The sequence below is a fragment of the Mirounga angustirostris genome, unplaced genomic scaffold (assembly GCF_029215605.1).
Source record: "Mirounga angustirostris isolate CCGP_5_RB_7025 unplaced genomic scaffold, mMirAng1.0.hap1 SCAF_5, whole genome shotgun sequence".
NCBI lineage: Eukaryota > Metazoa > Chordata > Mammalia > Carnivora > Phocidae > Mirounga > Mirounga angustirostris.
This window is the reverse complement of record NW_026991713.1, coordinates 84,008,832-84,034,093: the sequence shown is the minus strand read 5'-3', so window position 1 is coordinate 84,034,093 and position 25,262 is coordinate 84,008,832. Positions and strand designations below refer to the sequence as shown.

The window sequence follows — 25,262 nt, the reverse complement described above, 5'->3', positions numbered from 1 at the left end:
TGTATGGGAAATCACTGCACCTTCCTCTCAATTGTGTTGTAAACCTAAAATTGCTCTAAAAAAAAAATTACGTCTTTAAAAATAAAAGGGTAATCATATTCTCGGGACAACAATAAAATCATGGCATATACTGTGACAAAGAATGTTTGTGCTGTTGGAGGGACAAATACAGAAAATGGAATATAGATAGAATTTAGGGCATTTTATGAGGGGGAGAATTATTTGAAATATTGACTGAAATCTTTGAGAAGTCACTAAAGAAAGAGTCCCAGAAATAGAAGCACACTGCAATAGTTAATTTTATTTGTTCAAGGGCTCATATTGCAAGCATTAAACCAAGCATGGGCTTTGATTTTGTGAGCCCAGATTCACATATTTAGGAAGATAAAAGCAAACTGTGATCCACATATATGGATGAAAAACTAAAGGCTCACAGTTAATCACATCGTAGTTTTAAATTTCTACAGCCTAGAAGCCAGAAGTCACAGATCTTTTAGGTCTTTCTGGATGTCCCACAAGGTATCTGCACTTTTCTTGAGCTGGGCAACCTCATCATCCTTCAGCTTCTGGTTGATCACACTGGTTAAGCCCCGAGCATTCAGGATACATGGAAGGCTCAGGAAGACTTCGTTCTCAATGCCATACATCCCCTGACAGAACAAGAGAAACAATTAGATTAAGAAATGAAATCATAGGGGCGCCTGGGTGGCTCAGTTGGTTAAGCGACTGCCTTCAGCTCAGGTCATGATCCTGGAGTCCCGGGATCGAGTCCCGCATCGGGCTCCCTGCTCGGCAGGGAGTCTGCTTCTCCCTCTGACCCTCCTCCCTCTCATGCTCTCTGTCTCTCATTCTCTCTGTGTCAAATAAATAAATAAAATCTTTAAAAAAAAAGAAAAAAGAAAAAAGAAATGAAATCATAGGGGCATCTGGGTGGCTCAGTCAGTTAAGTGTCTGCCTTTAGCTCAGGTCATGATCCCAGGGGGTCCTGGGATCGAGCCCCGCACTGGGCTCCCTGCTCAGCGGGGAGCCTGCTTCTCCCTCTGCCACTCCCTTTGCTTGCGCTCACTCGCTCTCTCATAAATAAATAAATAAATCTTAAAAAAAAAAGAGAAAGAAATGAAATCATAGTAAGAATGATCACAGATCCCATGTTTAAACAGAAAGACATGTAGGAAATATAGTAAGCATAAGCTCATTCTTTAATTTTCAACACGTACAGGCCCATGTTTTCCAAATACTTACATTCTGAATTTGATTTTATACATAGAATATGCAAATTCTATGTATAAAATTTTAAAAAGTAAGTATGGCAAAAATTGGATAACTGTTCTTAAAAAAAAGAGAGAAAGAAATGAAATCATAGTAAGAATGATCTGAGATCATGACCAGAGCTGAAACCAAGAGGCGGATGCTTAACCTACTGCACCACCCAGGGTGGAAATTTTTAAGAGTAGAAATTTTTAAGAGTAGTAAGTTTTTTATTGAACTTATCGACACATCTCTGCTTGGATATACTTTAATAAAATTTACTATCGAAGTTTTCAAATTAAATTGCATTACAATGTGTTTCTTAATGGGCTGCTTTTCATGAAATCCTAAATTTTTAAAAATTCTTTAGTTTAGGAGGGAATTTCAGAGGTAGCTGTCCAACTAGTCCAGAATAAGTAGTTGGAAGCCACTCAAAGGCAAGATTTCTAGAACATCCAAGAGTTGCTAAAATAAATAGTACAATTTCCAAAACACTTTACCAGTTTCTATAAAGCATTTAATTTATTCACAGGGTCAATTTAACCATACAACTAATTGGATTATTTAATTATATTAAACCAGTTACTTTAATATATTTTTTAAACCTTTTTAATTTTTTTTAAGTTATGCTCTTTTTTTTTTTTTAAGATTTAATTTATTTTTCAGAGAGAGAGAGAGATCACAGCAGGGGGAGGGGCAGGCAGAGGGAGAAGCAGGCTTCCCGCTGAGCAGGGAGCCCTATGTAGGGCTCGATCCCAGGACCCTGAGATCATGACCTGGGCCGAAGGCAGATGCTTAACTGACTGAGCCACCCAGGCGACCCCAAACCTTTCTTAAAAAGTGTAGTTATTTTTAGTAATCTCTACACCCAATGTGGGGCTCAAGCTCATGACACTGAGATCAAGAGTCACATGTTCTTCCTCCTGAGTCAGCCAGCCACCCCTATTTTTTCAACTTTTAATTCCAAAATTTTTGCACATACACCAAAGTAGAGATAAACAAATTCCAAATATGCACTCCAAGACTGAGCAGTTATCCAATTTTTGCCATACTTACTTTTTAAAATTTTGCTATAGTATTAAAAAAAACCAAAACAAAACCAAAAACACCTGCCACCACACTTTATCAAATACTTCTATACCTTTCTCTTTTGCATGTTTCTTTTAATCTACTGCATTTCCCCCTTACATTTTCACCCCTGCCATTGACTTATGGAAAATCAGTTATCTTATACAATATTTTAATACAATCTTAATTTTATTGAAAAATAATGAATTTCTACTTAAGTATCATAGCTTTTTCTTTTAAAGATTTTATTTATTTGAGAGAGAGCACGCGCATGAGTGGGGAGCCTGATTGGGGCCCGATCCCAGGATCCCAAGATCATAACCTGAGCTGAAGGCAGACACTTAACCGACTGAGCCACCCAGGTGCCCCTATTTTATAGCTTTTAAATTGAACTAAATTTACTAAGGTATCAAGTACTGCATCAAAGACAATCTATAGGATAATATCCCAACTTGAAATAAAACTATTATGCTTATTCAAATAATATATATTTTGAAAATGTGTCACAAAAGACTCAAGAGTTAATATTTAATTTGCCACAGTATACAAGGGAGAAAAGAGAAGTTTCCGCAAAACTTTGAGATTCAGAAAAAAGCAGACTGAGACCATCTTGTCCTTCTTTAAATATATTCGAAGAATAGAATACTAGAAATTGTATTTGTAACAGTTTATCTTACTTTCACCATTGTTGACACTGGATGAATCCTGGATAGATTTTTCAACATGGATTCAATGAGATCAGCCACACTTAATCCAATAGCCCAGTTGGTATATCCTTTTAGCTTGATGACTTCGTAGGCACTAAAGAAAGAAAAAAATCATAAAAGAGATCATTGAAATCAGACTCAGTAGTTATTGAAACTGGACTCTTTGGGTTTGACTTATACTCTCTTGTTAAAATGTGTACTCTTCAGTAAGCCTTTCTTATCTCAGTGTCCTCTTTTGTAAAATAAGGATAGCAATGGTATCTATTTTATAAGCTTGTTAAATGAGTTAACATATATGTAAAATATTTAGAATTGGAAACACTACCTAGTAGGCTCTATATGAATGCTGTGATAAATTTAAATAGATTATTGAGGGGCCCCTGGGTGGTACAGTAGATTAAGGATCCAACTCTTGGTTTCAGCTCTGGTCATGATCTCAGGGTCTTGAGATCAAGACCCGTGTTGGGCTCAGAGCTCAGCAAGTCTGCTGGAGTTTCTCTCTCTCCCTCTGCCCCTCCTCATGCTCACTCTCTCTCTAAAATAAATAAATAAATCTTAAAACAAAATAGCTTATTATATGCATGAATATTTATAAAATCAGTGGTAAAAACATACTTTTTTCCAACCAATCTTCAAATTCATTAACATGAGTATTTCCAAAGTTATTAATGAAATCAGGAAACAATGAAAATAGAAGGACCTTCACATTCTAAGGACAAAATATACTTTGATTTTGAGGTCCCACTTAGTACTGTCACCTAAAATACGATGACTAACCTAACAGCAGAGTGAAGATGGTACCTTGCCTGTCAATTTTCTGAACATAAATTTTACACCTTGAAACCCATAAAGGCTCTGGTCCTTAAGAGGTAGCAGGAGTAACCAAAATGAGAATTTAGGAAATTGGGATTTAATGCAATCACTGGATAGAAGACCTTGGGCATGTTGCATTACCTGAGTGAGTCCTAGTTTTCTCATTTGTAAAATAAAGGGATTAATTAATGAAATGCTAAGGACCCTTTCACATTTTTAAACAATCTTTCCCTCCATGCACAGGTCAAATTCCAGGAAAAAAAAAACAAACCATTACAGTTAAACTAAGCAAAACAATTCCCTGTTTGAGAAAGTCTTAGAACAATTCTCTGCAAATAATAATAGCTGATGTTTATGGAATGCTCACCAGCATTGTGTCTGTGTTTTTACTCAATTTTTATAGTATGACTATAAAGTCATACTATAAAATTTTTATCATATGACTTTAGAGAGGACAAAGCTGAAATTTAACTTAAAAGTTAATTGGCTTCTGTAAGTGCCAGTGTCATGATTTGAATTCAAGCCCGTATTCTTTACTCTATTCCACAATACCTTATTTTATAAGCATGAAGGTCACAGGAAAAAGTAAAAAAGAGGGAAAAAGGAAAAAGAGAAAAAAGAGAGCAGCATCTTTAGTTGGGTGTGGAAAGGTAAATACAGCACAGCTTTAACACTTTTAGTAATCAATCAGCAAGTACTTATTTTAGGCAATTATGAGACTAAAAGTGTCCAGGTTCTAGGCAAGTCAACCTTATTTATCAGTAAGAGGCAATGTGAAAGCCTTTCTCACTTGTTAATTCCATGTTTTGCTCCTGTTCCCTATGTAATAGGATTTTTCCAGAAAAACATTTGCTTTCCCTACCGGGGACTTATATCGTAGGTTTGACCAATAAAGTTAGTCTTGTTTGCTTCAGAAGAGAACAGCTGCATGTTTACTACATATTTTTAAAAATATTTTATTTATTTATTTATTTGAGAGAGAGTGAGAGAGAACAAGCGAGAGCATGAGCTCGGAGAGGCAAATGGAGAGGGAGAGGCAGACTCCCCCAGTGAGCAAGGAGCCTGATGTGGGGCTCGATCCCAGGACCCTGAGATCATGACCTGAGCCAAAGGCAGATGCTTAACAGACTGAGCCACCCAGGCGCCCTGCATGTTTAATATATTAAGAGCTTACCTGAGCAGGCAGTCATGGGAATTGTTGACAATATTATCTAGATAAAATTAATCATCTTAAGCCCCCTTCCACTTACCTTTCCACCACCATCTTATGCACTTCCTTCCAATTTTCACTGTCGTTGTCTGTTCCCATTTCTGGATTCAGTTCCTGAAGAGAAACACCTGCCACATTCACTCCGCTCCACACAGCCACTGGAGAAAAAGGATAAACATGTCATGTATTTCTGACATGCTTTTAAAAAATCTTTTATTCTGTTAGTTCAGATTTCACCTCCTTGAGGCAAGTTACTGAATACCTGCTGGAGCTGCTCCAGACAACTGACCCAGTCTACTTTCCCCCAAAGGCTGACACACGCTTTCAAACAGCCACACAGCTGACATTTTACCTTTCAACCATTTTGGTGCCGAACAAAATTGTTGTGTCATGCTCACGGAGAATATGAAATTCTTTGCCTCCCGCTAGGTTTGTGAAATCACAAGGGCTTCTAGTTCTGGACTATCTTAAACTTCTGATTTGAGAAATTTTTCACTTCACTCCTCATTTTTTTTATATAAAGCCTTTTCTTCTGGAGTGAAGTAAAAAAATAAATAAATAAACAAAATAAAATACATAAAATTAATTCTAGGGTAAGATCCAAATATACTCCAGTTACCTCTTTTCATTCCCCAAGTCCAGTCTATCTCTCGAAACAAACTCCATGTAGTAACTACAGTGAATTTTTCTGGTCTTAACTGGATTGAATATTTCTTTCCAAGAATGCCTCCAGAGGCACAGCAAAGGTGTTCTCTAACATCAACTGTGTCTTTTGGAGGGCTTGATGCATCCGAACACCCTTACTTATTCTTAATACCTTCTAACCCAGCCAAAGTATATATTGAAGATGCAGGTATACAAAAATGAATAAGGACATGTTCTGTGCTGTGGATGAGTTCAGAATTTACTGGGATAAACAGGCAAAGGACACTAAAGCAATGGGATGAGCTACCACAGGGGTATGGAGAAAGCATAATAAAACACAAATTAAAATTTACTTAAATTAGGGGCAAAGGGATATCAGGAAGAGCTACAAAAAAATAGGCATTTGAATTGGACCTTGAAATATAAGTATGGCTCCTCTAATGTATGGACCTTTAGAGAAGAGCATTGTAAACTCAGTAAACAGGAGCAAAAGCATGGGGTAAAGTCTAGTATGGCTAAAACCGGCTATGAAGGGCAAAGCTGCCTGTGGCCAAATAAGACTCTCTTCTAAGTCCACAACTTTTGAGAATTCAGGCTAGTTTGATAAAACTATGAATCTAGGGCGCCTGGGTGGCTCAGTTGGTTAAGCGACTGCCTTCGGCTCAAGTCATGATCCTGGAGTCCCGGGATCGAGTCCCACATCAGGCTCCCTGCTCAGCGGGGGGTCTGCTTCTCCCTCTGACCCTCCCCCCTCTCATGCTCTCTCTATCTCAGTCTCTCTCTCAAATAAATAAATAAAATCTTAAAAAAAAAAAAAAAACTATGAATCTACATAAACATGCCAGGGTTGAGCACGGTTTCATTCTCTTTCATTTCATATACACAATACAGGTCAATGTGGAAATAGGAAAAACAGTGTTTTGGAAAAAAATGACAGAGTGATGAGTGAATAGAAGACTGGATAGGAGTCAGAAGACATGATTCTAGTTGTAGTTGTGCCACTAATTAGCTAAAGGATCTTTAACAAGCCACTAGCCACTATGCCTGCTTTGCCTCATTTTTTTCTTGATTATAACGCAAGCCTTAAACTAGAGGACATGTAATATCACCTCCAGATCTGTGGTTCTAATAACGGTACAATTGTAATAACTAGCACTGACTGAACTTTTGCTGCACACTAGACATTGAGTTTTTTATATAGGACATAAACTCAAACAAATCCTTGGATATTAGGAACTCTTGAATGATGTGGCACAATATGCCTGAAAAAAAATCAGCATTATTCTATAAAATAGCACAGATGCAATAGTTGTAAGACCAAAGTCTTATACAATAGCAAACTCTTTACTAAAATCATATTACACACCCTCATTAAAATCAAAAGAATATTTACACCTAAACCTTTTAAGGAAAAAATAGTTCCTCGCATATAAGGCAGATATGAATTTAGTAAAATAAAAATTATCGTTATTATTAAAGTGTTTTGGATAATTACAGTTTTACACCATTAGCCATTCAATGTATTTTCATTTAATAAATAGGCTTAAGAGTTATAAGATACAATCAGAATTGTTCATAAATGTTTTTACATAAAATTGTTTGGAACAGAAATATTAATTTATTTTTAAAAAATTTCTTTGAAGTTTATTTTTTTTTTTAGTAATTTCTACACCCAACATGGGGCCTGAACTCATGACCACAAGATCAAGAGGCACATGCTCTTCTGACTGAGCCAGCCAGGTACACCATGGAACAGAAATATTAACTTAAATGAAAAGAGAGACATTAACGTAAATAAATGGTGTTTTAACTGTTTCTTTTTTTGTTTGAAGATTTTATTTATTTATGAGAGAGAGAGAGTAGGGGGGTGGAGCAGAGAGGGAGAAGCAGGCTCCCTACTGAGCAGAGCCTGACATGAGGCTCCATCCCATAACCCTGAGATCATGACCTGAGCCGAAATCAAGAATCAGATGATTAATCAACTGAGCCACCCAGGTGCCCCTTAACTGTTTTAAAACAAAGTATTATAAAAGAAATAGAAGTGCAATATAACTTCAATGTTGGTCTTTTTACAATGATTAATTTATGTCCAACAATTCTATTTAAATTCCTAAAGAAAATATTTGAGGTATTTTCCAAATGGTCTCTTACTACTTAAATGACTGATAGTTATTAATGGTTTATTAAAAATCAGATTTCATTTACTTTATCCTTTTTTTTTTTTAAATAGGCTCCATGGTCCAATATGGGGCTTTAACTCAACATCCTAAGATTAAGAGTCAGATAGATGCTCTACCAACTGGCCAGCCAGGTGCCCCAAAATCAGAGTTCATTTAAAGCAAGATTTATTTTACACTATAGAATAGTAGATACTGATTATGTAAAATCTTTTGTTACCCAATTTATTCCCACTTCAATAAACATGATAGATATAATACCTATGTTCCCTGGAAAGACCTAGAAGCAGAGATATACCAGGAGCATGAGCACACCTATGTCCAGATCTTGGTTTCTAAACACCATTCCCCTTAGAAAGAAACAGGGCTCATTGGAGAAAGAGATGCTCTAGTGCAGAGAAATGGGAAGGATAACACCAATATGGCACACTTTATTGTCCCAGAAAGCAGGGCTCAAGAAATGCTGGGACATGTCAAAAAGACACAGGAGCCAGTCTGAAGAGCCTGTCACTTGCCAAATCTGGGACAATTTCTGCATTACAAAGATGGTAAAAGAACATTTGTGGAATAAAATAAAAATCTGAGTGCACATTGATATAAATGAATACATAAATGAGGAAGAGAAAGCTTTCTTTTACAGTAGAATACAATAAATATAGAAGAAATGACTGAATATTGTGTCTGACAACTATCATAGTAGTAACTTACTTAATCAAGAATTATCAATGGATACTAAACTTAGTAGGCAAAAAATTGGTGAGGACTATATACGTATTTACCTAGTCACTATCAAAGTATTCTCCCCCAAATTGCTTATTTGTAATGTGAAGTTATGTGAAAATAATGTAAAATTAAAAAAATTCAGAATGACAAGAATAATACCATAAGTACACATTAGAATATTACTTTTTTTTTTCCTTACCACTTGAATCACCATGTTCTCCCAAAATCCATCCATGGCAGCTACTGGGATGAATGCCAAGTTTTTCAGCCATAAGATAGCGAAATCTAGCAGAATCCAGATTACACCCACTTCCAATTACACGGTGCTTGGGTAGTCCACTTAGTTTCCAGGTAACATATGTGAGAATATCCACTAAAACATTTAGAAATAATATATGTAAGTAAATCAAAACGGATTTCAACTGCTGTGTCAATTAGCAGGTGCCCTAGCTTCCTCCTTCCCAACTTTTCCAGCCTGAGATGTAGCCATTAAGACGTGAATACTCTGACTTTACACAGTTCAGAGATTATGGAGGGAAGAGAACCCATGGTCGCATAAGTTCCTTCTGATTGTAATGTTCCATAATGGTAATGACTATCATCATAACCCAAAAGCCCTGGGTTACTAAATTACTAAGGGATACTACTATAAAATTTTCCTGGGCACAACATACTATTCAGTAAGCAATTGTGGTAATACAAGGGACTTACATTTTGTAGTATTTAATGAAAGGACCTCTATGATAGAACTTTTATTCTGGTGTGGCACGCCCTGAGACTTCAAAGAGTAAAACCTGCTGGGCTAGACAGAATCACAGCACTTATAGGCTAAACCATCAAAAGGAGAAAATGTGCATACAAGGAAGGCAAGAGGTTAATCTCGCAGTCTCCACCTCCACACATATACAGACACTGGTTAAGGTATTTTAAGGTCCTTTTGGACTGGGTATTATAAACCTCTTCCTTGGCAACTTTGATTCAGTGGGTGTGACTCCCTGGGGAGTTGAGACTTTGAAGCTATACCTGGAAAGTTGTATAATGAGCTAATGTCTGTCTGTCTCAGGCACGGGATGCAGCAACTTCCCAAATGCCAGCTATTTGTCACTCTTGCTCCAAGTCTATCTGCCACTATGTATTTACAAGAAGTTTTATATACAAGACTGAGCTATTTACTAACCCCCAATGCAGGACTGCAGAGAATAATACTAAAATAATCTGTCCTTGCTGGCTCTCAATTCTCAATATTCCATAAACCAAGGATCCCTGGTTCTGATTCACAATCTTTCTCTATGTGAAGTGTCAGAGACAGTTTTACCACTTTATCAATGTATCTACTATGCTCACCAATAAACAGTCTGTTTGGTGGCAAATTATAGACAAAAGAAGTGTGAAATAGAGAGTGAAGTCTATTTTGGTTAAATAATGCAATTCTTTCTAACCAGAAGTTTTAATGTTTATTCTGCAAATGTTGATTTAGCAAAAAAGCAACTTTTAAGTTCTAACATTTGGCATTAGCATGTTATTTGTCCATCAATAGTCTATTTCTATCTTTCAAATTGGACTGATTAACGGCTTTTAGACTATTCTCAAATTCAATGCCCCTAGAATACACTTTTTGGCCAACAGAAGATCAAAAATGCTAAAATGTTTCTTACAAAGTGAAGCCACATTTAAACGTTTCATTACACATTCCAGGATAATCTTCCTAGAAAATTTAAAAAGCTTCTAGGCTCTACAACAAACTGATGAAACAAACGGTTGCAACTGTTTTATATATAACTCTTCTCACATTTTTAAACATTTGGCCCGGGGCTCTGCCATTTGTTTTGCAAACACCACTCTTTTGCGGCCAATAACAGAAGACACGAGAATTGCTTCTGCTAGTAAATCCTAGAACAGAATCTTTAAAAGCCAAATAACGAAATAAAACAGACACCCTAAACATTTAACTTCACAGGAGCGAACCTTAAAACAATTCTTGTTAATAAAATACCTGGGTTGGAAACCACAATTAGGATACAATCAGGACTGTACTTGACTATCTGCGGAATAATGAATTTGAAGACATTAACATTCCTCTGCACCAGATTGAGCCGGCTCTCTCCTTCCTGCTGGCGGACTCCCGCAGTCACCACCACAATCTTAGAATTGGCAGTCACAGAGTAATCTTGAAGGAGAGGGGGGGAAAAAGGTACTTTAAATACAACTCTTCATCAAAATATATTATCTATAGTTGAAAACAGAGCTACCCTACGATCCAGCAATTGCACTACTGGGTATTTACCCCAAAGATACAAATGTAGGGATCCGAAGGGGAACGTGCACCCCAATCTTTATAGCAGCAATGTCCACAACAGCCAAACTATGGAAAGAGCAAAGATGTCCATCAACAGATGAATGGATAAAGAGGATGTGGTATATATATATACAATGGAATATTATGCAGCCATCAAAAGGAATGAGATCTTGCCATTTGCAACGACGTGGATAGAACTGGAGGGTATTATGCTGAGTGAAATAAGTCAATCAGAGAAAGACATATATCATATGACCTCACTGATATGAGGAATTCTTAATCTCAGGAAACAAACAGCGTTGCTAGAGTGGGGGGTGGGAGGGATGGGGTGGCTGGGTGATAGACATTGGGAAGGGTATGTGCTATGGTGAGCGCTGTGAATTGTGCAAGACTGATGAATCACAGACCTGTACCTCTGAAACAAATAATACATTATATGTTAAAAAAAGAAGAAGAAGAAGAGAGCAGGAGGGGAAGAATGAAGGGGGGGGATATCGGAGGGGGAGATGAACCATGAGAGACAATGGACTCTGAAATACAAACTGAGGCTTCTAGAGGGGTGGGAGGATGGGTTAGCCTGGTGATGGGTATTACAGAGGGCACGTACTAAATGGAGCACTGGGTGTTATACGCAAACAATCAATCATGGAACACTACATCAAAAACTAATGATGTAATGTATGGTGATTAACATAACATAATAATAAAAAATATATATATATTATCTATGATATGCTCCAGAAACCTAAACATCCATAAGCTTCTAGAACTTATGAAAATATTATATACAAGAACTACTCATGTAAGAATTATGTATGCAAAAATTCCGTTATTATAAGGCTTTGAAGTATAATGCTCTTCTCAAGAGAAATGGCTTCGTCCTTTTTGAGTTACACAGAGCTAATCCAACCATGAAACTAGCTCAAAGAATGGACCAAGGAAATAAAGAGGGCCCTTTCTGGCTAAGAAATTCAAAATGCCTATTGACTTTATTTGATTGCTAGTAATTTGATAAAACATAAACAGTGAGTCCAAATCCAGCAGGGACCCCTCCAACAAAAAAAAGGACTTAAGGACACTTCTAGGCTTATGTTAATCCAATCTATGAAGGGGAAGGAAGGCAAAGAAGTGTTTATTCTTGGCTGGAAACTGATTTCTAATACTCAGTATTTTAAGGAAGCCTATTCACTTTTAGCAGTTGAGTTTCTCTGGAGAATATTTTTTCCTCAAGGAAGTGTGCCACTTCCCAAAATACAGATATTATGACCTGATGTGATCATCAGACGCAATTGCTATGGATGAGTCACATAATAAACTGTATTGTAAGTGACTTTTGATAGTTATTTGTACCTTTTATTAGTTTCCTCCCCATACCATGGGGAAGACCTACCTCTCATAGGTTTGTTGTGAAATGAGGTAAAATGTGAGATTCAAAAATTTCCTAGTACCCAGAATGCTAATAATTCAATGAATAACAGCCAGTAGGAAGAGGAGGAGGAATTATTTTGAGGTCCACATTTCTATCTTTAGACACAGCCCTTCTATGGTGGTAGTATCACTGCATAAATGTGCTCAGCCAGAACCGAGACAGCTAGAGTATGAATTTTATTTAGCTTCTTTAAAGCACTCAAATTACTTTGTGCAAATATTTTTTGGAGTCTAAAACATTCCTGTTCTCAGACACACGTAAACGAGCATTATGATGCGATTTCCTAAAGTATTATGTGTCAAATGTGTGGAAGTCACGTGGGAAGCTTATATAGGGGTAATATTTGCGTTTGTCCTCAAGGATGAATTGGAGGGAGAAGGAAAGAAAAACTGCCAATATGAGATTCACCAGGATGGAAGAATAATTTTATAGCGGAGTGAGGGCATCTACTATTAGATCACTCTGGGCATGAAATGGAACTACCTTTATCTGCCACAATTTTAGGTGTCTGAAGAAATAAGCTCCCATGTTGCAGATCCATCATTTCTCCTTTGAGTTTATCTTCTAAAACATCCACAAGGGCAAGTTCATCAGCCAGAGACTAGAAATACAAGAACAGGGGTTAGTACCCTAAGCCACTCTAGCACACCTCAGCTCACAACCCAACACAGAGATGCTTATTTATGTTTGTATGTATGTATGTACTTAAACACAGGGCTTAAACTCATGACTCTGAGATCAGGACCTGAGATGAGACCTAAGTTGGGATTGAGCCACCCAGACGCCTCCTAAACAGAGACCCTTTTAAAACGGCTAAGCACCAAGTGTTAAAAACCTTGAGAATTTTACGAGTTAGGTGTGCTCTTTAAACAACTGCATGAGAAAAGTCTTGAATGAACTATTAGTATTTAACACACGGATTTTTCTAAATTTCACCTTCTAGTACTCAACTAGGATTCAATGATCATGATACAAATCACTTTAAGAGTATGTGGACAAAGATTCCTCATGAAACCAATAGTTCAATAGTGGTCTCAGGATAAGTCTTCCCATGAATGAGGGGTGGTGGACTCACCCAGACCCAGAATCCACCTTGGGCAGTGTCCATCCCTGAAATCACCTCCAGTCTGGAGGGTTTTTCAGAGGGCAGATTTGGTTTAAACCATCAATAGTTTGAGCAAATAGTAGGATTTGAAGCCTGAACGCCTCAGGTTGGATTGAGCCAACTTGCCTGTCTTGATGGGGGAAGGGAAGGGGTATCCTACGGATGGTGGGGTCCAGGACTAGCAGATTCTCCTGTGATCAACCCAAGTTTCTGAGCTCTCTTGTTTTCTATTACAGTTGTCATCCTTTGCCACTCATTCAAAATAAAGGTCTAAATCAACTATTTAATCTTGATCTAGAGTCATAATTTAACATATTCTATAAAATGTTTTATATGGGGGCGCCTGGGTGGCTCAGTTGGTTAAGCGACTGCCTTTGGCTCAGGTCATGATCCCAGGGTCGTGGGATCAAGCCCCGCATCGGGCTCCCTGCTCAGCGGGGAGCTTGCTTCTCCCTCTCCCACTCCCCCTGCTTGTGTTCCCTCTTTCGCTGTCTCTCTCTCTCTCTCTGTCAGTTAAATAAATAAAAATAAAATCTTTAAAAAAAAATGTTTTATATGTAACATGTCTTATTTTTGTATGTTCTCTATATCTCTACATGAAGAGTGGGAAAAAACAAAACCTTTACAGTCATATACAGTACTTTCTTTGGCAAGTATCTGAACTCTTTTTGTAAAAATAAAGGAGGGGGGATAGGTTGTCAGTCTAAATGCATCCAAACAACCTTTCAGCTTTGAAACTCCATTATCTTACGGAAACACATTAATTTGCAAAATTTATAAAAAGTAGTTATCCCTCTTACTGAAATTTCACTAGAGTCCTTGCCTTTACTGTTTTTAGGGCTATTAGCAAAATAATTAGCTTAATAGGATATATCAATACTGAAGCCCACTTAAAAATGAAGATACCTCTTCTACGGATAGTGTGATCAGCTATATAGGAGAAGCTTGTTCATAGGAAAAGGGTAGGTAATTAGGTTCAGAGGCACTTTGAAGGAAATGGTAGAGTAGCTACGGTGTAACAGGATGGATCTCGAAGGCACTGACCAGCAGAGGGAGAAGCCAGTAAGAAAACCTGACCTACTTTAGTTTGCTGGCCAAAGCAGATCCCGTTCCCTGTGGGAGCCAAGAGATGAGCACTGTCCAGACCTCGAATACCAGTGGCTTGCTAGTCTCAAGAAGTGAGTTATAATAGGCTTGCTTGTGAGTTTCTGAGACTCGAGCCTCCAAATGTGCTCTCGCTTCCAAGCAACAGATTTACTTCTGCAATGACCATTTCGTGAGTTGGGGATTACTTAGGAACTGTTTCCTCATTTCCACACATATCAAATACTGGCATTAACTTCTACAAGTTTTATTTAAAAACATGTTTTGATACTTTTTAAATGGTATTGTTCCTCTGCAGCCTCTGACAAGATCACACAAACCTTATTGGTGTTTTTTAAACCCTAGGTTGGGGGCACCTGGGTGGCTCAGTTGGTTAAGCGTCTGCCCTCAGCTCAGATCATGATCCCTGGGTGCTGGGATCGAGCCCTGCATCAGGCTCCCTGCTCAGTGGGGAGCCTGCTTCTCCCTCTCCCTCTGCTGCTCCCCCTGCTTGTGCTCTCTCTCCTGCTGTCAAATAACTAAATAAAATCTTTATGAAAAATAAACCCTAGATTAGTACACTATAACTTAATAGTAGCCATCATGTTCTGTGAAGGTACTGAGCACTAGGAATATCACTCTTATTTTAGTCATATAACATGTGTGCTGCTAAAGTCAGCATGGCAAAACAATTTCGGGCTTAAGTGGAAAAGGATGTCACAGGATCTGAGATCCCGTCTTTTGTTTCAGCCAGTGGGTGTGGAGAAGTGGCTGACAAGTGCATCCTCAGCTGACAAGGAAGGAAGAGATCCAGCACTTGAAAAAAATAATTGTAGCACTGAATTTAGCTGCATCTGCACAACTGAATATCCTCCAAGTGTGGAGGCAGGCAACACAGAAGATGTATGACTAAGTGTCAGCACTGTTGTTTGAAATAAATCTCCTTCGGTATTCCTACGCAGGTGTCCCCCGCTATCCTAAAGTAGAATGTTCCCACCAAGCCTTTTGCAAGCAGCAATGGCATAAAGCAGAAGCAGCAATTACCATTAATTTATATGGGAAATTTTTGAAAATTCTCAGATCCCAATAACCTCTCTTAGGCTTTTCTTTCTTTCTTTCTTTTTTTTTTTCTTTAAAGATTTTACTTATTTATTTGACAGAGAGAGACACAGCGAGAGAGGAAACATAAGCAGGAGGAGTGGGAGAGGGAGAAGCAGGCTTCCCGCCGAGCAGGGAGCCCGATGCGGGGCTCGATCCCAGGACCCTGGGATCATGACCTGAGCCGAAGGCAGACGCTTAACGACTGAGCCACCCAGGTGCCCCAAAAACACAATACTATTTAAAAAAAGAAAGAGGGGCAAGTATCTGAACTCTTTTTGTAAAAGAGTTCCATAACTCTGTAAAAGAGCCTCCATAACAAAATAACCTCTGGCTGCGTTTTGCTTTTTACCCTTTTGAGGTAAAAGGGAAAATCCTCCTGGGATTTCTTTTGGTTAGCGAAATAGCTACTTATGGGGGGTCTTCAGTAAAAGCAAAGTGGCGGAACATGAGCTTTCAAAAAGCAGGTGTTTATATATTACCTGTATTGTATATATACCTGATTGTATTGAATACCTGTATTGTAAAGCCTGTGAATGTTTACCCTGTAAACATACTCAAAGTAGTTTGAAACAGCAAGGCTTAAGGTCAGGTAGAAGGCGAGATCACTGTTGAACCTGACCACTTGTTTAACATACAACAAAAATATCTTTTAATCTAAAGTCCTACGTGGACCAGAGGTGGCCCTATTTGCCTCCTGACCCTCTTAGCCAATAAATTACTACCACCGATGCCTTAGCATTTGATCGTTGCATTTTTATATCCAAGTGTTTCATCGGCATGAAATTTTGTGGGAGGAAAAGGTGTAACTCCTTCCAAATAATGAACTAAACAGACAAGCACCTTTTATTCAGTGATGTGCGGAATGCCACTTCTATCATATTATTAAATACTGTTTGGGCCTTTTTCTGGGCTTTCAGTCCGTTTTATTAATCTGTCAATTCTTATACAAAGATGAAATTTTAATTACATCCTACTTTTAAGCCAAGGCCTGCACGGCTAAAACTACTTCACAGTCAGTCTGTAGTTACACTGCTCTGAAGAGCCTTCTTAGGCTGCGTCTCTACCACAAGAATGTGGCTAGTCGACCTGAGTGAGGACAGAGACTCAAAGGCAGCGGGACACAGAGGCCAATGGTTTATGATAACCTCAGAGGCCCCTCTTCACAGCCAAAATGCAGAGCCTGTGATGGGTAGTAGGGCAGGAATCATACCTGGCAATAGAAGCCACGAGAAAGGAAAAGCCATGATCAAAATTTGACAAAATATAAGTGATTATTAGGAATAGCGGAAGGATTTATTTACGTAACACATACTTATTACTAAATGCACCCGACATTACTCTACTAATCAGGAACATAGTCATGAACAAATTTGTCAAGTCCCTTCTCTCATGGAATGTCCCAGAAAGGGAATAGGAATTAAGCGAACCACTTCAGATGATTTTTGACAGTGACAGTGCTACAAAGACCATAAGGCAGGGTGACGTTTAAAGTTCCCAGGAAGGAAGTTTACTTGGACAGTCAGCGACTGTCTGCTTACAAAGCCGTGATACGAAAGAGGAAGAAGTCAACTCTGATGGTCTAGGGTAGAACGTTCCAGGTGAAAGAAAAATGTAAGGAAAAGGGTTTTAAGCAGAAATGAGCTAGGTATTTTGGAGAAGGAGGGCAGACGGTAAATGATGAAGTCAGAGACGGTAAAGGTGCTGCTGGTACCGTGTGAATGGCGCCCCCTGGAGTTGCGCACTGCACCACCTTGCTCCGAGACAGGCAGGAGGCATCTATGATGTCTCAGATTTTGATGTACACCTACAGTCTATGTGTCCCGTGAAACTACTGGAAAGTTTAAGTACAGGAGCTACAGTTTTTATCAAAGCTTACGACGGTTCATCTGAAGGCAATGAGGATGGGGAGAGTGGGCAAGAGAAGCAAATGTAATTGAGTTTTTGTAGTGATGGGACATTGTATTGGGGGCCTCAGTTGCCTTCTCGGGCCTGGGAAAGGTGTGGGCCTCCTCAACCTCTATCTCTGATGCCCCAGCTTGGCTCACTTCCTGGGGAGAAAGCAATGTGTACTCCCTGTAAAGCATACCAGTCCATGATGGACTCAAAGACTGGATCAGGAACTTAGTAGCTCTATGTGATCTTCACCCAGTGGCTTCACCTTTCTAGTCTGTTTCTTTCCAACAGTAATATATAGATGACAATACTCCACCAGCTTTTGGGAAGGAGTAAATGGAGTAATATGTAAACCCCCAACAGAGTAGGGCACTGTTATTTTCCTTCCTCTATGAAACTAATAGGGTTTATAATCCCCGAACATTAATAACAATTTTGAAGTACTTTAATCTTCACCCATTAAAATAAGATTTAAACATTTTTAATTAGTACAATGGTCTTTGAGCAAGGCAGTCATTCCCTCATGGCATCTAAATTGGAAGATTCCTACTGTGTTAGCAGCAGGCTCTGTTCTCTCAAGCACCTGAATTGGGCCAAAGTATTACATAACACAAGTACAACCGCAAGTTTATTTACCGAAGACGATTTTAAGTTAACAATGAAAACCACAGAGGTACTCCTTATAGAGTCATGATAAATTAGATGTACTTTCCTGAAATGTCTGAGTTTTGAGATTAGCAGGAGAAAAGAAATATCTTTAGCTAGTATTTCACTAATACCTTGATTGTTTTTTAACTGCCTAGATACTAGTTTGGAATAAAAAGAAACTGGAGCCAATATAGATAGGAGTCCAGAGCCTGGGTTCAAAGTACAGCTTTATGGGGGCGCCTCACTGGCTCAGGCGGTAGAGCATGCAACGTTGATCTTGGGGTTGAGAGTTCGAGCCCCTCGTTGGGGGTAGAATTTACTTTAAAAAAAAAAAAATTAAATTAAAAAACAAAAAACAAAATACAGTTCTGCTTCAGCTGTGTGACTGTGGGCAGGCTGCTTAATCTCTTTATACCTCAGCCACCTCATCTGAAAACAGGATATGAACACTTCCCATTCTGAGGTTGTTGTTTAAAATGAAGGCTTTTATTAAAGCACTTCCACCGTGGTATACATTCAATAAATGTTTTAAAAGAAATGTAAGCTGGAATATTTTTCATTTTCATTGGCATGAACAGTGAGCACTAAATTATGATTACTTAAATTCCCTGTGATTTGGGAAACAGCTATTATAAATAAGCACCTAGTCAATACTAGCTAGAAAAAAAATGCAAAAGAGTAAAACCTTCATCGGTGTGTACTACATATTTTAGTTGATTTCTCTGATAGCTTTTTCTCAGTAAAGACTTAAAATTTGCTCCTTGATAATTTAAGCTTTGCACACAGAAACTTATTTGGCGAGGCATTTATTCAGGCAGCCTTCAGATATGGCACAAAGGGACAGTGTCCTCTACTGAAGGCAAAGCAGCCATTTTTTTAGGGGGGCAGGGTTCCTACACTTAAAGCAGCCTTTAAAAAGATCAAGGAATCGGGCGCCTGGGTGGCTCAGTTGGTTAAGGGACTGCCTTTGGCTCAGGTCATGATCCCGGGGTCCTGGGATCGAGTCCCGCATCGGGCTCCCGACTCAGCGGGGAGCCTGCTTCTCCCTCTGACCCTCCCCTCTCTCATGCTGTTTCTCTCTCGCTCGCTCTCCAATAAATAAATAAATAAAATCTTAAAAAAAGAAAAGATCAAGGAATCAATTCAGTGAGGTAAATAATTTAAAGGGCCTCTTTCCTCAGAAGTCCGTGGAGACTAAAAAAGCGACGGCCTGACCTACATGGGGTGTACACAGAAGGCAAGCCAGAAGTCTGTGGAGGTGTACAGAAAAAAAGTCTGCAGCAGTGGAAGGGGCTGGCAGCATGACATCAGTGCTAAATCTCCCGATGCTGAGAACTGCGCTGATGACGCGAGCATTCATGTCCGATTAGGAAATGGACTCTGAAGGACTTAGGTCATTTCCACAACCTCGCAGAGCCCTTGTGCAGATTATTTATTAATTATAGAGGGTAAAGGGAACTTTGCAGTGGAGAAATCCTGCACTCATCACTTCCCAGGGCGCCTTGGGCACCACCAGGAATAAGAAAAAGTGGAACATCACGTGCCCCTATTGTGATCGCCTAGTCATAACCCCACCCCAACATTTCACCTGAACCTAATCACAAGGAAACATCAGACCAGCATAAATTGAGGGACATTCTACATAACGGACTTGCACCCTACAAAAATGTCAATGACGTGAGAGACAAAGGAAGCTGAGTAACAGCTCCACATTAAAGAAGAATGAAAGAGACATGACAAGTATATAAAAGATATGATTCTGGATTGGGGTGGAAACAGATATAAGAAACTATAAAACAGGTGGGAGAATTTTAACTCTAGGTACTGTATATTAGATATTAGTATTATATCAATGTTAACTTCCCCGAGTGTAGTAATTCTATTGTGGTCATATAGGGAGAGTGTTCTCAGTAAATACGTGCTCATGTACTTAAAGGTGAAGTGTCATGATGTCTATAACTTATTTAAAATTATTGTTCAGGGAACGGGGCACCTGGGTGGCTCAGTCAGTTGACCTGCCTTCCGCTCAGGTCATGATCTCAGGGTCCTAGGATCGAGTCCCGAGTCAGGCTCCCTGCTCAACAGGGAGTCCACTTCTCCCTCTCCCTCTGCCCCTCCCCCCTACTTGTGTGCTCTCTCTCTCTTACTCTCGTGCGTGCGCATGCGCACGTGCTCTCTAATAAATAAAATCTTTAAAAAAATAAATAAACTTGTTCAGGAAAAAAAAAAATCTTTTAAAGATACAATAAAATCCCGGTGTGCCTGAAAAGATTGTATACATAAACTGGAATTATCATGTCTGGTGTTCTTGAAATGTACCTTTCCCAGAATGCTGATGGCACACGCCATACCAACTTGTCCAACACCCACTACAGTGATCTTATTGTTTGGGACGGTTGCCTCTTCTTCTGCAACTGGTGCAATCAGTTTTTCCTTTAGAGTTGCCATTGTGCCCTGCAAGAAAAGAATCAAAACCTTATACAAACACCCACATATAAAACCCAAAGAGAATAATCCATAAAATGTTACTGTTGCAATTTTGAACTACAGCACAGTTGAAAATGAGCCTAATGATATTCTCCAGCACAAAATATATTTTAAAGAACCAGGTAACCCACTTAATGGAGAATTTAATTAAAACAAAAACTTCCATGAAGCCATTAGAATTTGGGTTCTTCTCTTCAGCCTAGGATTCTGTGTAGTATTTAACAAATTATAACAATTTTGTCTTGTGGCTCTTCATTTATTGGCCAAAAGACATGAATATTTACATGTAGATTAGCCCACTTTTTTCCATTCCCCTCATAAAGAACTTCTATGTAACTATGCAAACTAAATTAGAGCCCTGTACTAACCCATATTTAAGCTCAGTTTAAAAGAGTTAATAGCCAGTTATGAATATAATTTCTACTACTAATGGTTATTATCACTCTTTGAAGATAGGGACTGGTTCTTCTACTTTAAGTCTTACTTAAAACCGGTCACAGTGTACTGGACATATAATGTATACTTCATAAATACGGTGACATGAAAATGGTGATGAATGTTGATGCAAAATCTTCAGAAATATTACTCTAGATTCCATTCAGTGTACCTTGGAAGCTAACTGGAAGGTGGGCACGCACTTAATACATTTTCCTTTCAGGGAGTCACATTAGGGGAATATCAACCTTTGAATCAGCTTCTTTCCAGCCATTAAAAAAAAAAAAAAAAAAGGAAGAAAAGAAAACCTGTTGGAAAACATTCCATATACTAACAGCAAATTTATCTGTGCCATCAGATAATCAGGTACATTTTCTGGATAACTAAAATGGCAAAAGTTACTGAATTAATGAAAGAACCTTCATAATGCCATGGCAATTTTGTACACAAAATAGACTGCCCTGCCTTAAACAGAGAGGGTACAGGTCATAATTAAGCCCTTTCTTCCTATTTAAGTATCACTTATAATTGGCACCCATTATTATTTTCGTTTTCCCTTTACTTTTTATAGCTATTTCAAACTGTGCCCTGCTTTCTAGTCTCCTTTTTGTTTCTCATTTGCAATGGACTAAGTAACAGAAGTTTACTAGTTTAGTAACTGTATATGTTAAGAGTTTGGAAGGCTCCAAATTGGAATAAAGTACTTGAATTTAGACACAACTATGTAACAACTATTTTGTTCTATAGCTATTTTTCCACCAAAAAATACTGCCCCCCCCCCCCATCTGCAGGAACTAAATTTAGAGATGACTTTGCAGAGTCCATCTGCAGTCTTCTCACGAACGCTAAGAAAGAAATGGGCAGCCCGGCGCAACAGCCTCCACAAATGGCCCGACAGAGAAATTCACACACGTCCTGCATTCTGAGCAGAATCAGAAGACTGCCGAGATACCAGCTGCATATTTTTTCTCCATTAAGTCTATTTTCGTTAGCTGGTTTAAGATCCTCATAGACAGAATCCAATAAGCAGTGGAAAACAAAAATCCAGAAATGGTCGCTATATACACATTAGTCCTTCGGACAGACCTTCTAAAGTAATTCTGGAACCTTCAGAAACCACAGTTAGAGGCTCAAGCCAGTACATATTTCCTTTCAGATCTTGCTGGAGAAAAGTGCTTAAATTTTTTTTTCTTTAATAGAGTTATAAGAAATTAGAAAAAAATGTTTTCTATTATATATGCAGGACTGTGCCTCGATCCGAGTGTTGGCTGCAGGGGAAAAGACTGGAAAACAGGGCCAAAATCTCCGATTCGTGGTCCTCTCCATCCCCCTCAGGTCCAGCGCCCCCGCCTGGGGGAAGGGAGAGAGATTCCCCCGCCTCCCTGCGGATGTAAATCGTTAGAAATGGGCCGACGAACTAGGGCCTTGAGTTCAGGAACAAAGACCCTCTTTGCAGACTACCCCCCACCCCCCGATTTTCACCTTGAAAAAGCCAGGTTTTGCCATCTGATTCCTCCACTAACCAAGTGTCAGCTCTCCCGCTCTCCGCGGCCCCCTCTCCCCAGGCCCTAATTGCAGCTGGGGTCGCTCGCCGCCCACAGGCCACCTTTCTCTGCAGGCTGCCCGAGGCGAGAGCAGCGGGTCACAAGGGAGGGCAGCCACCATCGCTCTCCCGGGAGAAGGTCTCTAGGGAAAATTCCAGACCTTCCTTACTCTCAACACCAAGGCTGGCCAAGTAAACAAGGCACCCGAAGCATCAAGAAAAGAGGCCGGAAAAGAACAGGCCTGTATCCGGGCAAAAGTGGGGTGCAAGGCCAAACCTGCAGATCATCCGTTACCCGCATCCCCACAGAAGCAGGGGCACTTGTCCATTACCCTGGAAGTAGATTCCAACACCCAGGCTCCAGACCTGCCAGCCCTCACGTGGTACTCGGTTTCCTCTCCCGCCCCTAGCTCCTCAATTCCTCAAGCACGTGTCCGGGGTCCCGCCAGCAGGCACGGGGTGGGGGTGGGGGGGTTGAGGTGATGCGGCCGCCATAAACCCATCAAGGACATGCAGAACCCCGGTTTTAGCTGCAAATACAACAAGTCTCCCTCCCTGATAGAGCACAGGCTGGAGGCGAGCTCCGTGGCGGGGAGGACAAGGCCTGGGGCGCAATGGCAGCCCCTTGGCTCCGCCTTCGGTTCCCCAGAGGAGGGCACGGCCTGCCGCCCCAAACCCTGGGAGTGAATCAAGGCCCGAGTCCGGATGCTCGGGGCTAAAGGCCCCAGAAAGCAGAAGTCCCTCTTGGTCCTTTCTCCAGTGTTGCTACGAAAAGACTCCCCTACACGTCCCACCCGGGTGCCCGCGAACCCGGACTCAGGGGCCTGGGCTGAAACCTACCAGAGAGAACCCGCGGGGAGAGTCGCGCGAAGAAGACAATGTTAGCTGCGTGCGTCTCCTCGGGCGCAGGATCTGCAAGGAGAGAGGAGGAGGCGGGGCCCACCCACTCCGCAGCCTCTTAGCTTCCTCTATTGTGATTGGAAACCCGATCACCGCCTACCCCTCCCCTCGGCTCGCTCAATCCCCTTCAAGGACAAGGGCTCAAGTGTGCACACGCTTTCTCCCTGCCCACAGGAGGAGGTCACCTTCTGATGGCAAGGGCGGTCTCAGCTCGACAGCCTCTCTCGGCTTACAGACTTCAACACAGAGGCCCCGTTATTTCTAAAACTTGCCCAGCTTTGACTGTTTTGGACTCTCACGCTCTCGTTTGGATACATTTAGTCCAAAGAGAAATAAATTTTATTTTACATCCCAGGTCAGCTTTAGAGGACCGCGGTCCTTCGCCGAGATGCTGGTGGCATGTCACCTTGGAATAGTACTGGTGCTTCTGAATGTTTTGAAAAATAAAACTGAACTTTCAGTTTTCACCATCTTGGTTATAAAGTTCATTTGATACAACAATGACTCCCCCCACCCCCCCGCCGCCCCAACCTTAATTCAGCAAATACCCATTGGTTTCCTACTAGTTGTCTGACAAGATCAGTGAGGCCTAGTGACTGCCTTTTGAAGTTCCTCAACAAACCTGTATGCTCTCAAAGGGCAGGCTTTCCCTCAAGGAAAGATAATGGGGTAAGATGCATTCGTTTTCTCTGTCAGTCTCTGAGCAACTCCAAGGCTGAAAGGTATCGTTCATCCTGTGTTTTTAACACCCATTGCAGTGCCTCCTACAATAAGGTGTTGGTCAGTGAATGATTAAGCAGTGGGAGGCATCCTGAAGATTCAGCTTCATTTGTGCTGTGTGTTTGTTTGTTTTAATTAAAATGCTTTCAGGAAGAACAAACACCCTGGATGTGAAAAGGAAGTTTTTTGTGTTTGTTTTTATGTAAATGGTCATTAATCCTATAACTGCTGCTTTCATTTCACTTTTGTGCCAGGCCTTGAAGGTACAAAGCTGAATATAACACTATTCCCTACCCCCCCCCCCCCGCCATGCTCCCAGTTCAAAGGAAACAAGTAGGCAAATACTTTTAATTAGAATACAATGTGATAGGTGGTAGTAGAGATTTGCTTAAAATACAATAAAAATTCAGAGACAAGCCACTAAGAAAGGGGTGTGTCTAGAGGAATTGAAAAAAACTCAAACTTTCCAGGATTATAGTGACCTGTTCCTGAGGACTTTGAAGGACCCAGAAGATACAGCCCAGTTACAAATTGAAACTCGGATGATGAGGAAGAGTTTGGTGGATAATCTCAAAAGCATTGCATTCAACTTGAACCCAAGTTTGAAGCAGGGCTCAAGAATCACCCTAGCAAGACCTCTTTCTCATCTACTTTCCAAAACAATCTACGTGTCCTGTAGACTTCTAAGCATCTCCCTATTTTCCCTCCTTCTTGCCATCCCTATTGCTGTGTGTCATTGGGTGGAGAGGAAGGGGTCAGAAAAATATAAGGGACGCCTGGGTGGCTCAGTCGGTTGAGCGTCTGCCTTCGGCTCGGGTCATGATCCCAGGGTCCTGGGATTGAGTCCCACATCGGGCTCCTTGCTCAGCAAGGAGCCTGCTTCTCCCTCTGCCTGCCTCCGTCTCTCTCTCTGATAAATAAAATCTTAAAAAAATATATTTTTTTTTAAAAAGAAAAATATAAGAAGAGGTCTTTATTTCTTCCCTCTACTCTCATTTCTACCCCCTCCACAATCAGTTACTAATCTGATT

At 40.1% G+C, this 25,262-nt stretch overlaps 1 protein-coding gene across 1 annotated transcript; it reads right to left on the bottom strand.

Moving 5' to 3' along the window:
* Positions 1 to 281: 281 nt before the first annotated feature.
* Positions 282 to 23,607, bottom strand: LDHB (lactate dehydrogenase B). Its single transcript, XM_045873775.3, has 8 exons — positions 23,452 to 23,607; positions 20,466 to 20,600; positions 12,800 to 12,917; positions 10,585 to 10,758; positions 8,791 to 8,964; positions 5,087 to 5,204; positions 2,994 to 3,117; positions 282 to 650 (listed from the first exon to the last, which is right to left on the bottom strand). Exons 2-8 carry the CDS (start codon positions 20,592 to 20,594, stop codon positions 483 to 485), a joined length of 1,005 nt encoding a protein of 334 aa, XP_045729731.1. The 5' UTR covers positions 20,595 to 20,600; positions 23,452 to 23,607; the 3' UTR covers positions 282 to 482.
* Between the last annotated feature and the right edge of the window lie 1,655 nt (positions 23,608 to 25,262).